The sequence below is a fragment of the Carcharhinus amblyrhynchos genome, chromosome 21 (assembly GCF_965287045.1).
Source record: "Carcharhinus amblyrhynchos chromosome 21, sCarAmb.v2.hapA, whole genome shotgun sequence".
Taxonomy (NCBI): Eukaryota; Metazoa; Chordata; class Chondrichthyes; order Carcharhiniformes; family Carcharhinidae; genus Carcharhinus; species Carcharhinus amblyrhynchos.
In genome coordinates, this window is record NC_137344.1 from 3,714,432 (window position 1) to 3,732,609 (window position 18,178).

Here is an 18,178-nt window from a genome sequence, read left to right on the forward strand (position 1 = left end):
GGTCTCCTTACTTGAGAAGGGATATACTGGCACTGGGGGGAATTCACTAGTTGATTCCAGAGTTGAGATGAGAGCTATGATGAGAGATTGATTAGACTGGGACAATACTCATTGGAATTCAGAAGAATGAGGAGAGATCTTATAGAAATAGATAAAATAATTAAAGGAATAGATAAGACCAAAGCAGGAAGGTTTTTTCCATTGGCGGGTGAAACCAGAACTCAGAGGCATAGCTTCAAAATAAGGGGGAGCAGATTTAGGACTGAGTTGAGGAGGAACTTCTTCACCCAAAGGGTTGTGAATCTGTGGAATTCCCTGCCCAGTGAAGCAATTGAGGCTACCTCATTGAATGTTTTTAAGGCAAGGATAGATATATTTTTGAATAGTAAAGGAATTAAGGGTTATAGTGAACGGGCGGGTAAGGGGAGCTGAGTCCATGAAAAGATCAGCCATGATCTTATTGAATGGTGGAGCAGGCCCGAGGGGCTAGATGGCCTACTCTTGCTCCTAGTTCTTATGTTCTTATGTCACAGGGATGCTCTGGCCTTGTTTTGAACAATGGCATTCCCCATCTATTCCTATCTTGTATCATTGTAATTGTAGCAACAAGTTAGTTGGTAACACTGATGGGAAGTGACAAAATTGGCCAACCCTGCAGTTAAACATTAAACCACACGGGTTGGACCTGCTCAGTGTATGAAGGGGTTGTGGCTGATTGCATTAACTATTTCTGTGCACAATTAAGTAAATAGAACCTTTCAATTCCCGCAGTCTGATGCAGCATTCCGCTTCTCAGGCCAGCTTCCGGCATTACAGACTTCAGAATGATGGGCTGACAAAAGAACGAAGAAAATTACAGCCCTTATTACAGGAACAAGCCCTTCGGCTCTCCAAGTCTGCACTGACCATGCTGCTGAACTGAACTAAAACTCTCTACCCTTCTGGGGATCATATCCCTCTGTTCCCATTCTGTTCATATATTTATCCAGATGCCCCTTAAGACTCACTGTCGTATCCACTTCTACTACCTCCCCTGGCACCCACTACTCTCTGTGTAAAAAATCTGCCTCAAACATCTCCTTCAAACCTTGCCCCTCACACCTTAAACTTGTCCCCCTCGTAATTGACTCTTCCACCCTGGGAAAAAAACTTCTGACTATCCACTCTGTCCATGCCCCTCATAATCTTGTAGACTTCTATCAGGTCGCCCCCTCAACCTCCATCATTCCAGTGAGAACAAACTAAGTTTTTCCAACCTTTCCTCATAGCTAATGCCCTCCATACCAGGCAACATCCTGGTAAATCTTTTCTGTGCCCTCTCCAAAGCCTCCACATCTTTCTGGTCGTGTGGTGACCAGAATTGAACACTATATTCCAAGTGCAGTCTAACTAAGTGCTGACTGTCTGTTGTCAATGCCAGGAGCTGGTGTGATCAGCAAGAGGGGTTTGTACCAGTCTGTGTTCATTCCCTGCCTGCCTAGCACCTGGAAAACCCTGGCATTAACAGCTGGATTCAGGGAGGAAAAATGGAGGAAGGCAGGATGGAAAGACAGCAGTGAGGTTGAATGGGATTGTGGTAGGAGGAGTTCTGACTGGAAGTTGCCAAAAAGGGAAGCCAGTGCACTTGCCAAATCCAATAGCCACCCGGAGTAGCTCAGGCAGGGGATGCAGTCTGAGGCAAAGGTGTAGGAAGCATTCTTTTAATTTATTCTGATAGTGCAAGCAGCACCGGTAAGGCTGGTATTTATTGTCCCTCCCTACTGAAGGTAGTGGTGGGCCTTCTTGAACCACTGCAGTGATTGTGATAGTGGTACTTTCACAGAGCAGGGGGAGGCCAGGAGAAGGGAAGAATGGCTGATACCTTTCCAAGTCAGAGCGGCACGGCGGCACAACGTTTAGCGCCAGGGACCCAGGTTCGATTCCTGGCTTGGATCACTGTCTGTGTGGAGTTTGCACATTCTGGCTGCGTCTGCATGGGTTTCCTCCGGATGCTCCGGTTTCCTCCCACAGTCCAAAGATGTGCAAGTTAGGCGAACTGGCCATGCTAAATACGCGGGGTTACAGGGATAGGGTGCAGGGAAGGGCCTGGGTGGCATGCTCTTTTGGAGAGTCGGTGCAGATTCTATGGTCTGTATAGCTTCTTTCAGCACAATAGGGATTCTATGGCTCGACGGATGTCTGACTCAGAGGAGAACTTGCAGGTAGTGGTGTGCCTGCGTCCTTTGTCCTCCCTGATGGGAGTGGTTGTGGATTTGGGAGGTGCTTTGGAAGAACCCTCGGTGAGTTGCTGCATTGCATCTTATATATGGCACACACGGCCGCCACTGTGCGTCACTGCTAGAAAGAGTGAATGTTTGTGGATGGGATGCCAATTAAGTGGGTTGCTTTGTCCTGGACATTGTCGAGCATCTCATCATTGTGAAAGTGTTGGAACATATAAAATCATAGAATCCCTACAGTGCAGAAAGAGGCCATCTGGCCCATCAAGTCTTATAGATTATCTCGCTAGTTTTTCCTGCAGCATTTTTAACCGAAGCCTTTGCACATGTATAGTGTTTTTAACATTTCTCTGTACTTTCCTTTAGGACAATTATGGGTCCCTATGGAATCAATCGAGTTATTCACCGTGTTGTGTTCTCTGACTGTGAGAATGGTCTGGGTAAGTGTAACCTCTCTCCCCAGTACCAGGTCGAGCCCAGGGTTCCCAGTAACTAAGACACAGTTCACCCTACTCCAACCTGTCACTTTCTATAGTTATTCGGCACCATGTAGTTTGCTTTCAGAGTGAAATAAATAACTTGCATTTATATAACGCCTTCCACAGCTTCAGCGTGTTCACAACCAATGATCTACCTTTTTAATCGCAGTCCCGTTTGTAACGTGGAAAAGAATTCAGCCAATTTATGCGAGATGGATGATCGGATAATCTGATTTTAATGACAATGGTTTAATACTGGCCTGGACACCAGGGAGAACGCCCTAAGTCCTCTTCCAGTAGTGCCACGAGATCATTTACATTCGTCTATGAGAGCAAACAGGGCTAAAACAACAATGTATTATTCCCCCACCCCCTCAGTGCAGTGTCAGCCGAGTGGATGTGAGATCTACACTATCTGGCTCAGCGGATGAAAGCAGATACTAGTGTAGTGAATGCTGAAGAAATAACTGTGGGAATGGATTACATAGAAACGTAGCAGGAGGAGGCCATTTGACCCTTCGAGCCCGCTCCGCCATTCATTACAACCGTGGCTGTTGCGGCAACCATGCCGTAGCAACAAGAATATTGTTGTTGGACTGGGATTTACCACCACCAAGACACTGCTCTTGGAAGATGCGATGCATTGAGAATTATCGATGGAAAATAATGCTTACTCACATCCATAACCAGTCAGAGTTTCGTGTGGCTTTAGGTATCAGTTCGAAAGTCCAGCTCTATTTTGTACCCTTTCAGCAAGCGAGCTTCAACCGAACAAGGTCCACAACCATTTCCTATGTTGTTTTGGTTTAATTTGATTTGATTTATTATTGTCACATGTATCAACACACAGTGAAAAATATTGTTTCTTGCGCGCTATACAGACAATGCATACCGTTCATAGAGAAAGAATTGAGAGAGTGCGGAATGTAGTGTTACAGTCATAGGGTGTAGAGAAAGATCAACTAAATGCAAGGTAGGTCCATTCAAAAGTCTGACAGCAGCAGGGAAGAAGCTGTTCTTGAGTTGATTGGTACGTAACCTCAGACTTTTGTATCTTTTTCCCAAAGGAAGAAGATGGAAGAGAGAATGTCCAGGGTGCATGAGGTCCTTATTATGTTTTGCCGAGGTAGCAGGAAGTGTAGACCGAGTCAATGGATGGGAGGCTGGTTTGTGTGATGGATTAGGCTACATTCGTGACCTTTTGTAGTTCCTTGTAGTCTTGGGCAGAGCAGGAGCCCATACCAAGCTGTGATACAACCAGAAAGAATGCTTACTATGGTGCATCTGTAAAAGTTGGTGAGAATTGTAGCTGACATGCCAAATTTCTTACTGAGAAAGTAGAAGCATTAGTGGGCTTTCTTAACTATAGTGTCGGCATGGGGGGACTAGGACAGGTTGTTGGTGATCTGGACATCTGAAAACATGAAGCTCTCAACCCTTTCTACTTCGTCCCCATTGATGTAGACAGGGGCATGTTCTCCTTTATGCTTCTTCAAGTTGATGACAATCTCCTAATACATTGTACCTCACCTAATACATTGTATTCAATACCTGCATTTGTATAGTACCTTTAACATAAAATATTCCAAGGGATTTCACATAATTGGACAAATATTGTCACAGGTTCACACAAGTCAGGTAACCAAAAGCTTGGCCAAAGAGATAGCTTTTAGATTTTCCAGAAAATGCTGGAAAATCTCAGCAGATCTGAGAGCATCTGTGGAGAGAGGATAGACCCAACGTTTCAAGTCTAGATGAGCCTTCTTCAGAGTTGAAGGCAAAGAAAGTCAGACAAGATTTATGTTGTTGAGTGTAGGGGGCAGGATTGCTGTAATTGGACAAAGGGAATGTAACTGGTGATGATGGGGCTGAGAAAAGTGCTGAAAATGTCCACTAAGTGATCAGAGTGGCAGCGTAAAAGTACAGATTGTTGAAGGACTGCCTGAGGCAGTTGGTCCTAGAAAGAGGAGCGGGGTTGGTTTGGAGACAAGATAGAGAGCGAGATTTCAGAAGAGGAGAAATAAAAATAAGAATAAAAAGTAATAAAAATGGATGAATGAGATGAAAAGAAGAAATGAAGTAAAATTAATGGAAATGGAGGGAAGGTGGAGGGGAAGAGATCATGTTCTGAAGTTGTTGAACTCAATGTTCAGAAGGCTGTAAAGTGCCCAATTGGAAGATGAGGTGCGGTTCCTTTAGTTTCCGCTGGGGTTCACCTGAACAGGTTTCAGGGAATGTCTTAAATGAGAAGAGTGAGAAGCCTCACAACTCCAGGTTAAAGTCCAACAGGTTTATTTTGGTAGCACGAGCTTTTGGAGCGGACACACCTGAAGAAGGAGCAATAGTCTGAAAACTCGTGCTACCAAATAAACGTGTTGGACTTTAACCTGGTGCTGTGAGACTTCTTCCTGTGTTTACCCCAGTCCAACGCTGGCATCTCCACATCTTAAATGAGATGAGACAGGAAAAGAGGTGGAAAGGTTTGGAGAATGATATAGAATAGAATCCCTACCATACAGAAGGAGGCCATTCGGCCTATGAAGTCCACACCAACCACTATCCCATCCAGGCCCTGTTCCCCCATCCCCTCATATTTGCCTTGCTAATCCCCCTAACAGTAGGGTTAAATTAGCATGGCCAATCAACCTAACCCACACACCTTTGGACTGTGGGAGGAAACTGGAGCACCCGGAGGAAACCCCACGCAGACATGGGGAGAATGTTCAAACTCCACACAGCCAGTGACCCGAGGCTGGAATTGAACCCGGGTCCCTGGCGCTGTGCGGCAGCAGTGCTAACCACTGTGCCACCATGCCGCCCTAGGGAGGAAACTCCAGTGTGTAGGATCCATGCGACTGATGGTACAGCCACCAGTGGAGGAGCGATGGAGGATGGTGGGACTGGAGGAGGTTGTAGAGATGAGGAGAGGGTAACACAACAGAGAGATTAGAGCATGAGGCTGAGAATTTGAGATTGTGGATTGCAGGGCTAGGAGGCTGTGTAGGTCAGTGAGCACAGGAGTGAATGAGACTTGGTATGTCAGGATATAGATATTAGAGACAAGGTGTCATGGGTCAGGGGAGAGCCCAAAGAGCAGAAGGGTAGTTGAGTTTGGAGGGAGCAAATGAAGTTTTCAGCCTCATCACCTCAGAATAAATAATCGTTCTTTCTCTGCTTTAGGTATTAAAATAATTGGTGGATTCAAAGAACAAACGGGTGAGGAATATGGAATCTACGTCAAGCGTGTTTTGCAGCAAGGCATAGCTGCAAGCGATGGTAGGTGCAAAGTCTTTGGGGCAACAATCTCATCCTTGAAATATTTTACTTGCTATGAATTCAGCAGCAACTTTTCAAACCTCTGCAGTACCTATCTGTGCTGGAATGCAGTCAGTCACTGCTTTCTGCAATAACGGGGTTATATCAATCCTCCAGCATTGCCACATTAACCTATCTTCATCTTCGCACCGTTGTTGATGACTCACGTGCCTGCCTGTCTGTTGTTAGTGTTCCGGTGGGAGTACAGTCCAATTTGAGCCTGACGTTGTCGGCTGCAATGAAGTAGTTATGATTGTCATGGTTACTGCCACACGCTCCTTCCTATGATGCCACTTTGCTGTGGCAATCTGAGGGTGTACTTTCCTCAAATCTCTTGATCCAGTGGAGAGACTTCAGCACCAAGTGCTATGGACATGTGCAGATTGGTCATAGAATCGTACAGTGTGGAAGGAGACCATTTGGCCCATCGAGTCTGCACTGACCACAATCCCATCCAGGCCCTATCCCCATAACCCTATGCATTTACCCTAGCTAGACCCCCTGACACTAAGGAGCAATTTAGCCTGGCCAATCCACCTAATTCATACATCTTTGGACTGTGGGAGGAAACTGGAGCACCCACAGGAAACCCACACAGACACAAGGAGAACATGCAAACTCCACACGTACAGTGACCCAAGCCAGGAATCGAACCCAGGTCCCTTGTGCTGTGAGGCAGCAGTGCTAACCACTGTGCTACCATTCTGCCCCAAGTTATTGAAGTCAATTTGACATGAAATGATATCCCGCCTGGATAAATCCCGGAATCTTTCTCTGGTCTGCCCAGTGGGTCTGCTGTCACCAACAAGCTCTGCATCCAGGACATCCTTTGGTCAGTGACCACTCCACTGAAGGTGCCCTAATTAATGAATCATACAGGGGGCCATTCGCCCCATTGTGTATGTGCTGGCTCTTTCAAAGAGACATCTGATTAATCTCACTCCACCCTAGTCTGCCTTCCCAGAGCTTTGGAAATTTCCCCTATCCAGTTTTTTTTTGCATGTTACTATTGAATCTGCTCCCACTACCCTTTCAGGTAGCACCTTCCAGATCACAACTCACTATAAAATTATCTCTCCCCATCTCCCTCCTGCGTATTTCTGCAAATTCCTTAAATCTGCATTCTCTGGTTAACAACTGTCCTGCCAGTTGAAACCATTTCTCATTTACTCCGTGTGATTTTGGACACCTCTATCAAATCTCCCCTTAATCTTCTCTACTCAAAGGAGAACAATTGCACCTTCTCCAATCTCGCTACATAACGGAAGTCCCTTATCCCCAGTGCCGCCCTTCGTTGGCAGAGACAGGTAGAATCCTCTGGCTCAGGGACATTGGCCCACATTTCCCATCCCACGTTTCTCCCAGTGCCCCAAAGGCAACAGATCCACAGGGATCCTTGTCTTACCTGGGTGTAGTTATGAATGTTTTAAACTGTGAGGCATGGTTAATGGATGCCAGTGATGAAACCTACCCCACATCCACAGAACAGACTGTTGGAAACCCCTCCGCACCTGATACCCGGGGGGGGGGGGGGGGGAGGTGGGGGCACTGGTCGTTCCTGCCAGTGATCATTGGCCAGCGATCAGGGGCAGGAACCCTAGCTCAGACGCAGCAAAAAACAGGGTGTAGCTTTCCCCTATCTGCCCGGACTGAGACCTAACACAGCGCCTACAGGAAATGCAGCCTCCCAGTGCAATGCCCCACTCACACACTACACAGTGAGAATATCCACTAGAAAATCAAGATGTAGCAGTGGTGAGATTGCAGGACTCACTGCCTTATGGATTGGTTGAGGTGAAGGAGTTGAGGGGGAGCTGGATAAACACGTGGGAGAGAGGAACGGGAGGATATGTTGATAGAACGAAATGAAGTAGAGAAAGTTGAGTTTAAACACTGACACAGAGCTGTTGGGCTGAACGGCCGGTTTGTGTAAATTTTATAGAAGGGGGTGAATGACAGACATTAAAGGCCAGTTGTTGGGGGCTGAAGGAGAATGAAATGATTCACTGGTGTTATAGATTTTACTGCCTTTCAAGCTTATAAAGACCGTGCATTCGACTGAGTTGTCCCATTATAAGCGACGTAATTTCTCCTCACTCAGCCTTTACTACTCTTTTCTTCTGGAGCCTCCAATCACACTGACACTCATATATGTGGCTGATGTGGTCACTCAACTCAAGATCACCTTCAGTGGAGTCTGAAAACACAGCGATCAGTGATTCACAACACTGTGACCCTGCCAGCGTAATACAGGGCATTGCATCCATTCATAGAATAGAATCATAGAATCCTTACAATGCAGGAGGAAGCCATTCAGCCCATCGAGCCTGCACTGACAACAATCCCACCCAGGCCCTATCCCTGTAACCCCATGTATTTACCCTACTATTCCCCCTGACACTAAGGGGCAATTTAGCATGGCCAATCCACCTAACCCGCACATCTTTGGACTGTGGGAGGTAACTGGAGCACCTGGAGGAAATCCATACAGACACAGGGAGAATGTGCAAACTCCACACAGATAGTGACCAAAGCCAGAATTGAACCCTGTTCCCTGGCGCTATGAGGCAGCAGTGCTAACCACTGTGCCACCATGCCACCCGTAATCCAACTGTCTACCATTATCCAGTGTGAATCAGGCATGCACGCCATGTTGTTCCAGCTATGAGGAGGTTTGACTGATGAGGTGAAAGTGTTCAGTACCTGGATCTGACTCAAGACTTGAAGGTGTTTGGCCCAGGCCTGGCTTCTGAACTGGGAGAGTTGGGTCCAGATCTAAGTTTGTTGAGAGGGGTTTGGACCTGAGTTATGATGAGGGATGTTTTCATTTTCACTCAGTGGGGATTAACAACAAAATTCCTGTTCTGGATGTGGATGCCATGAGGACGGAACAAATCTGTGTCTAGATGAATGGCCCCAACACTGGACAGGAGAAACATTGGGACTGAGAACTCATTGTAACATGAAGCAAAGCTGCTGTCAGTCACACCCCAGTTCCAATGTATGCTTCTGTTTCAGGTCGCTTGCAGGCTGGTGACTTAATCCTGGAGGTGAACGGAGAGGATCTGGCCGGAGTTACAAATGAGAGGTATATAACCTAGAGCTAAACTTTCCTCCACCATTGGTGGCCGTGCTTTCAGCTGCCTGGACCCTAAGCTCCGGAGTTCTCTCCCTAAACCCCTCTGTCTCTCTCTCTCTACCTCGCTTTCCTCCTTTAAGAGATTCCTCAAACCAACCTCTTTTTCCAGGCTTTGGTCACCTACCCTAATATCTTCTTTTGTGTCTCAGGGTCAAATTTTGTTGGCAACACTCCTGTGGAGGGTCCTGAGATGACTCAGTACGTCAAAGGTGCTACAGAAATGCAAATTGTTACAGTCAGGGGCTCTGATGCCTGATAAATAGCCCAACCCAGCATCAGGTTGTTGTTACAAAAGCAAAAGCTGGAAAGCTGAAAATTCAAACAGAAAATGCCTGAAATACTCAACAGGTCAGGCGGCAACCGTGGAGAGAGAAACACAGTTAACATTGCAGAGCAATGATCTATCGTCAGAGCTGGAAAAAAGCCATGAAGGAAACAGGTTTGAAACAAGTTCAGAGGGAGGGAAGGGGGATATATTGGAGGAAGAACAAAAGGGAAGGCCTGTGAAGGGAGGGAAAGCTGGATAGAGTAAATGACCAAAGCGATGATGGTGTTAAGCAAAAAGAACACCTTTACAATTCAATCACTGGAAATCATGCCACAGGTTAGCCACAAAACGAATCAAACTCCTGGCCTTATTTCTAGTGGGATAGAATTGAGAAGTAGGGAAGTTATTGCTGAACCTGTGTCGAACCTTCATTAGGCTACAGTACTGTACAGTGTGCAGTTCTGGACACTACATTATAAAAAGAACATAGAGGCATTGGACTGGGTGAGACAAGGATGATACTAGAAATGTGAGGGTTTATATATCAGGAAAGGTTTAACATTGACAGGCTGGGTCTCTTCTCTCTGGAAGAAGAAGGCCAAATAGTGGTCTTTAAAATTATGAAAGGTTTTGGTGGAGTGGATATAGAGAGACTGTTTCCTTTTGTGGGGAAGAGCATAAACTAGCAACCGCCAACACAAAATAGTCACCAAGAAATCCAATCAGAGAATTCAGGAAAGTCTTCTTTACCCAGAAAGTGATGAGAATGTGGGACTCACTCCAACAGGGAGTGGGGAGAATGTGGGACTCGCTCCCAGAGGGAGTGGGGAGAATGTGGGACTCACTCCCACAGGGAGTGGGGAGAATGTGGGACTCGCTCCCAGAGGGAGTGGGGAGAATGTGGGACTCACTCCGACAGGGAGTGGGGAGAATGTGGGACTCACTCCAACAGGGAGTGGGGAGAATGTGGGATTCACTCCCAGAGGGAGTGGGGAGAATGTGGGAGTCACTCCAACAGGGAGTGGGGAGAATGTGGGACTCACTCCAACAGGGAGTGGGGAGAATGTGGGACTTGCTTCCACAGGGAACGGTTGAAGCAAACAGTATTAAAGAGTAAGTAAATATTTGAGGGAGAGTGGATAGAGGGTTACAAAGGTAGAATTTTAAGTGGGGAAAGACAGGGGGAGTCTGGAATGGAGCATAATTCCTAGCATAGAGTGACTGGGCTGAATGGCCTGTTTGTGTGTTATAAATCTTGTGTAATCACCATCTGCTTTTTCCTTGCACCTTCATTCCTTTTGTCATTTAATCTCTGTTGCTTCCAAGGCCTTTCCCCTCCTCCCTCCTACCTAACTCCATCCATTTCCTTGCCTCTGAAATTGGTTTAAACACCATTTATGTGTGATCCCCTGATAGCGTTAGCTGGCTATTCGACTGTGGGGGGGCTCAGAATAGAACTTGAAGCTGTGACCTCCAACTGTAAGGTGTCCATCCAACAAGAACAGTGATCAGGCCGCCTGTTCTCTAGGCCTCTGTGGTGTTGTGTGGGTAGAAACACAGAGGACAGATTGCCACTGGGAGAGGGGCATGGGGGCATGATGACCTTCCCTCCTGTTTTCTCTCCCCATTTGTCTAGAAGAGGACAGGCTTCTGCTCAAAGATGGCACCAAGGAGGCTGGAATACAAAGGGCAGCAAGTTCTGCTGCAGTTATATGGAATCCTGGTCACCAGTCAGGTAGCACAAGGATTGGACTGATGTCAAAAAGTACTTCTACACGCAAGATCTGACCAGTCTCTGAAGCCAGTTCATATGGTTGAGTTAAGATGAGCTGAATGGAAGTTCTTCATTCACATGTTATTCTGAGAACTGTAGATCTAGAATTCTGGGTTTTTTTTATTCATGGAACAGGGGCGTCACTGGCCAGCATTTACTGCCCATCCCTAGTTGCCCGAGGGCAGTCGAGAGTCAACTACGTTGCTGTGTCTCTGGAGTCACATGTAGGCTAGACTCAGTAAGGACAACAGAATTCCTTCCCTAAAGAACATTAATGAACCAGATGGACTTTTCTGACAATTGACAACAGTTTCATGGTCATCAGTAGATTGCTAATTCCAGATTTTTTTAATTTAATTTGGATTCCACCATCTGCCGTGGCGGGATTCGAACTCAGGTCCCCAGAACATTAGCTGAGTTTCTGGATTAATAGTCCAGTGATGATATCACTAGGCCATCACTTCCCCATCTCCAGCAGAAATAGCAGCAGCTGGAATTTCAGCACCAACTTCATCGCAATCCCACCTGCCAAACTTAGAAAAGCTGCCTTGATGGAACTTATTGATTTGATTTATTGTTGTCACATGTATTAGTATACAGTGAAAAGTGTTGTTTCTTATGCACCATACAGGCAAAGCATACTGTTCATAGAGAAGGAAAGGAGAGGGTGCAGAATGTAGTGTCACAGTCATAGTTAGGGTGTAGAGAAAGATCAACTTGGTGCGAGGTCAGTCCATTCAAAATTCTGATGGCAGCAGGGAAGAAGCTACTCTTGAGTCGTTTGGTACGTGACCTCAGACTTTCGTATCTTTTTCCCGACGGAAGAAGGTGGAAGAGAGAATGTCCAAAGTGCTTGGGGTCCTTGATTATGCTGGATGCTTTGCCGAGGCAGCAGGAAGTGTAGACAGAGTCAATGGATGGGGGGCAGGTTTGCTGAGTTCTTGCCAATTCCAACCCCCTGTGGCCAGCAGACTGTCTAAGATGGAACAGCTTCTAGAGACCCCCTTGCAGTGAGCTGTGTTCTGATCTGTTACAGGGCTGTCGATATCCTTCGCATGGCCTCGGCATCCAACCACATGTCCTTGCTGATCGCTCGGGACGATGAAGCCAGGTAAGAAGGGTAGCTTCTGTCCGCCCCTCCTGAGCGGGTCAGTGTTTTAATACTGGGATTTGTGATGGGGATGACTAGAGGTGCACCCGGTAAGTATTGTGTGAGATATATTGCCACTTTAAATCCAACCACTCATCATGTCCCACCTGTGAGGAGGACAAAGAATAACGCCGTTCGATCACACAGCTTCTCGGTTCTAACTCCAAACCAGACAAACAGGACAAACCTTGGTTCCAGCCCCAGCCTCTACCTTAATAATTAATTAATTAGAAATCAGTTTACCAGTTAAGCTGATTAGTGTGCTAAAGCTTCACTGTCTGTCTTTATTCCATTCCTTCTAAGCTGAAGCTCACTAATACAGTTTAAATCCGATTAAACAGTGGTGTTGTGGTGGGAAGAGAGGCTTGCTGTGTCCTACAGCAAAATCATCCTGCCCTCTTGAGTCCAGGACTACCTGCTCTGCTGGGTTTAAGGGTACCCTAGCACTTCTCAAACAACAGGGAGTTATCTTTTTCCTACGTCTCACATCTCCCCCCCCGGACCAAATCTAACAGTAACAGGAGAATGATTTACTCATCATAATGAGTCCAGAGCAAAGAGTATGAAGGAGTGGAACCAAAAGCAGGCAAAAGAAATTGAAGCGTAGAAGAGTGAATGGTGGAATAGTCTCAAAGTATTTCTCTCCCTCTACACAGTGTTGGTTCCAGTTTTCCTATCCATCTGCGCAGTTTTAGTTCCAATGTTCCTCTCCCTCTGCACAGTGTTAGGACATGGAACATTACAGCGCAGTACAGGTCCTTTGGCCCTCGATGTTGCGCCGACCTGTGAAACCAATCTAAAGCCCATCTAACCTACACTATTCCAATATCATCCATATGTTTATCCAATAACCATTCAAATGCCCTTAATGTTGGCGAGTCCACTACTGTTGCAGGCAGGGCATTCCACGTCCTTACCACTCTCTGAGTAAAGAACCTACCTGTAACATCTCTCCTATATCTATCACCCCTCAATTTAAAGCTATGTCCCCTCGTGCTAGCCATCTCCATCTGAGGAAAAAGACTCTCACTGTCCACCCTATCTAATCCTCTGATCATCTTGTATGCCTCTATTAAGTCACTTGTTAACCTTCTTCTCTCTAATGAAAACAGCTTTAAGTCCCTCAGCTTTTCCTTGTAGGACCTTCCCTCCATACCAGGCAACATCCTGGTAAATCTCCTCTGCAGCTTTTCCAATACTTCTACATCAAGTGTGGCCACACCAGAGTTTTGTACAGCTGCAACATGACCTCATGGCTCCAAAACTCAATCCCTCTACCAATAAAAGCTAACACACCGTACACCTTCTTAACAACCCCATCAACCTGGGTGCCAACTTTCAGGGATCTATGCACGTGGACACCGAGATCTCTCTGCTTATCCACACTACCAAATATCCTACCATTAACCCAGTACTCTGTATTCCTGTTACTCCTTCCAAAGTGAATCACCTCATACTGTTCCACATTAAACTCCATTTGCCACCTCTCAGCCCAGCTCTGCAGCTTATCTATGTCTCTCTGTAACCTGCAGCATCCTCCCGCACTGTCCACAATCCACCGACTTTAGTGTCATCCGCAAATTTACTATCCCATCCTTCTACGCCCTCATCCAGGTCATTGATAAAAATGACAAACAGGAGTGGCCCCAAAACAGATCCCTGCGGTACACCACTAGTAACTGAACTCCAGGATGAACATTTCCCATCAACTACCACCCTCTGTCTTCTTACAGCTAGCCGAATTCTGATCCCAACCGCTAAATCACCCTCAATCCCATGCCTCTGTATTTTCTGCAACAGCCTACTGTGGGAACCTTATCAATCCATATACATCACATCAACTGCTTTCCCTCATCCATTTCTGTTAGTTCCAGTGTTCCTATCCCTCTGCACAGCATTGCTTCAGTGTTCCTGTCCCTGTGCACACAGTGGTAGTTCCAGTGTTACTCTCCCTCTGCACACAGTGTTAGTTCCAGTGTTCCTATCCCTCTGCACAGCATTGGTTCCAATGTTCCTCTCCCTCTGCACACAGTGTTAGTTCCAGTGTTACTCTCCCTCTGCACACAGTGTTAGTTCCAGTGTTCCTATCCCTCTGCACAGCATTGGTTCCAATGTTCCTCTCCCTCTGCACACAGTGTTAGTTCCAGTGTTACTCTCCCTCCACACAGAGTGTTGGCTCCAGGGTTCCTCTCCCTCTGCACAGTGGGCCGTTCTGGTTTCCTCCCACATTCCAAAGATGTGCAGGTTAGATAAATTGGCCATACTAAATTACCCCTTAATGTCCCAAAATATATCGGTCAGCAGGATTAGTGGGATAAATATTTGGGTTTACAGGGATAGGGTCAGGGTAAGATACTCTGTTGAAGAGTCAGTGCAGACTCGATGGGTTGAATGGGCTCCTTCTGTGATTCTATCTCAACCAAGGCTCAGTGGGCAGGATATTCACCTCTGTATCAGAAGGTTGTAGGTTTGAGGTTTAGAAATAAATAATTCAGGCTGGCATTCCTGATGCAGCGCTGAGGGACTGCCCCATCTGATCTCTCGGGTGGGTGTAAAAGATTCTATGGATAATATTTGGAAGAAGAGCAGGGAGTATTCTTGCTGGTATTCTGGTAAATATTCGTCCCTCAGATAATCCCACTAAAATCAGATTATCTGGCCATTATCATAGTACTGTTCATGGGATCTTGCTCTGCACAAATTGGCTGCTGCATTGTATACCCTGCAACAGTAACTATACTTTGAAAGTACCACATTGGCTGTAAATCTCTTTGGATTGTCTTGAGATTCTGAGGGGCGCTATACAAATGCACAATTTATAGAATCCTAGAATACCTACCGTGCAGAAAAGGGCCATTCAGTTCACTGAGTCTGCACCGACTCTCCGATAGAGAGAGTCTCTTCCTTCGCTGCCGCTGGATCACAGTCCTGGAACTCCCTTCCTAACAGCACTGTGGGTGTACCTACGTGACATGGAGTGCAGTGATTCAGGATGGCAGCTTAAGGGTAATTAGGGATGGACAATGGATACTGGTCTAGCCAGCAACACCTACATCCCATAAATGAGTTTTTAAATAGGCTGGCATCCAGTTGGTCCAGAGAGTCATTTGGTAACCAAGGCCTGACCAGTTCCACCTGGAATTTTCATCAACCAAGTGAGCTGCCAAATCCATCAGTGTTTGGCCGATCTACAGCCACAGAAAGGTCCTCGTACGTACTGGTGCTGAATTTCCAGTCACCTGCGATACCGTTTTCATCCTGTACCAATGAAACCTTCCATTATTACTGGAGTCCCGCTCGATCTTAACAAAACAGTAACCTTTTCGTTTGGGTGTGTTAGACTGGATTAAATCAGGATGAGGATTTCTGTAAACTCTGGATAAAAATAGCCCGTCTGCAAATCTCTGTCCCACAACTTGTTTAATCATCGAGTTGAGCACAATCTAATCAGGAGCAGCGAACAAATATATATCCTACTAAAGTGATTAGATAAACTGCTAGATAATACCTTGCCTGCTGGAAATGGGAAAGCGCAACAGAAGCTGCTGGAAACTCTCAGCACACCAGCTGGCTGGCAGTCTCTCTCTGAGGACAGGAACAAAGTTCAGCCTCGTGACCTGAACCAGGGCAGCACAGTAGCATACTGGTTAGCGCAGCTGCCTCACGGCACCTGGAACCCGAGTTCAGTTACAGCTTGGGTGGCTGTCTGTGCTGAGCCTGCATGTTCTCCCTGTGTCTGTGTGGGTTTCCTCCAGGTGCCCTGGTTTCCTCCCACACTCCAGAGATGTGCAGGTTAGGTTGATTGTCAGGGTAAATTTAGCAGGGTGAATATGTGGGGTTATGAGAACATGACCTGGGTGTTGTCAGTGCAGGCTTGTTGGGCCGAATGGCCTCCTTCTGCACTGTAGGGTTTCTATGATATTTCAGATTCCAGGTCTTTTTCTTTACTTTACGATGATGGTTAAGGGATAAATATAGACCCAGTCATCGGGAATTCCTATGTTATTCTTTCAAATAGTTCTACGGGATCTTCGCATAGAAAGACAGTACCTGTGACAATGCAGCATTCCCTGGGTACTGCATTGGGAATGGCTGCTGACTTTATTGTGCTCAAATCTCAGGAGTGGAACTTGAACCTTCTGATTCAGAGACGAGTGAATTGTTCCCCATCTACCCCTGCCAGCTAGCTGGGCTGTGTATCTGTGTACTACACAGGCATCGCCGAGAGGTTCCAATTTTATTTAACACACCCCAGCCAGGAGCTGAAAGTGCGTTCTGCTCAGTGAGGTCCATCACGGTGGCGACACGGTGACACATGGCTGCCTCACAGCGCCAAGGAACCAGGTTCGATTCCCATCTTGGTGGGTTACGGGGTAGTCCTGGGTAAGTTGCTCTGTTGGAAAGCCTATGCAGGCTTGATGGGCCAAATAGCCTCCTTCTGCACTGTAGAGATTCTGCGATTCGATGGGATGAAGGGACAAGACTTGCATGGGCATCAACATGCATCTGTTGAGCCGAATGGCCTGTGCCTGTGCTCTAAAAGCTGTTTAATTGTGTTTAATAAGCAGAAAGGCTGCAGCAAACCTAATCCAACTCTGCAGCACACCTCAGGTCCCCAGCTCTGTACTGTCACTGTTATTTCTCTGTTTGAACACTGTTTATCTTATCAGTCCCCTTCATCAGGTTAATGTTTTGTTTCTGCTGTCTCCAGGCCTCCTGTATGAACCCACTCACTGCCCCTTTATTGGCAGCACCTGGTTCTGCCTTTGAAACACTGGCCTGCTCGTGATCCCACTACAGCCTCGCCGCCCTTCCTCACTGCACCCCATCCAATCCCCAATCACCCACCCTCCTCCTGCCCGCAACTGGGACACACACATGTACACATACTCACTCACCCACCCACACACATGTACACATACTCACTCACCCACCCACACACATGTACACATACTCACTCACCCACACACACACATGTACACACACTCACTCACGCACACACACACACTCACTCACACACTCACTCACATACACTCACACACACACACACACACACTCACTCACAGACACACTCACTCACTCTCACTCACATGCACTCTCACACACACACACTCACTCACAGACACACACACACACACACTCACTCACATGCACTCTCACACACACACACACACACTCACTCACATGCACTCTCACACACACACACACTCACTCACAGACACACCCACACACACTCTCACTCACATGCACTCTCACACACACATACAGACACTCACTCACTCACTCACTCACTCACTCACTCACTCACTCACTCACTCACTCACACACACTCACTCACAGACACACACACACACACTCTCACTCACCCACCCACACGCGCGCGCGCGCACACACACACACACACACACACACACACTCTCTCTCTCTCACTCACATGCACTCTGTCACACACACGCACTCACTCACACTCTCACACACAGACACACACACACACACAAGGTGGAAGGTGTTGTTTCTTGCACGGTATATAGACAAAGCATAGCATTTGTATAGAAGGAGATGAGAGAGTGCAGAATGTAGTGTTACAGTCATAGCTAGGGTGTAGAGAGAAATCAACTTAATGAAAGGTAAGTCCATTCAAAAATCTGACAGCAGCAAGGAAGAAGCTGCTCCTGAGTCGGCTGGTACATGACCTCCGACTTTTGTATCTTTTTCCCGAAAGAAGAAGGCAGAAGAGAGAATGTCCGGGGTGCGTGGGGTCCTTAATTATGCTGGATGATTTGCCGAGGCAGCAGGAAGTGTAGACAGTGTCAATGGATGGGAGGCTGGTTTGC

At 46.7% G+C, this 18,178-nt stretch overlaps 1 protein-coding gene across 5 annotated transcripts in view; it reads left to right on the forward strand.

Moving 5' to 3' along the window:
- The window catches only part of stxbp4 (syntaxin binding protein 4), a 184,824-nt gene that overhangs the window by 13,927 nt on the left and 152,719 nt on the right, over window positions 1-18,178 (forward strand). For all 5 annotated transcript variants that reach the window (XM_080209276.1, XM_080209277.1, XM_080209278.1 and 2 more), the window contains exons 2-5: window positions 2,586-2,659; window positions 5,879-5,974; window positions 9,032-9,101; window positions 12,231-12,305. In XM_080209276.1, coding sequence (XP_080065402.1) covers window positions 2,593-2,659; window positions 5,879-5,974; window positions 9,032-9,101; window positions 12,231-12,305 — 308 coding nt within the window. In that variant the 5' untranslated portion in view covers window positions 2,586-2,592. The remainder of the gene's footprint in view (window positions 1-2,585; window positions 2,660-5,878; window positions 5,975-9,031; window positions 9,102-12,230; window positions 12,306-18,178) is intronic.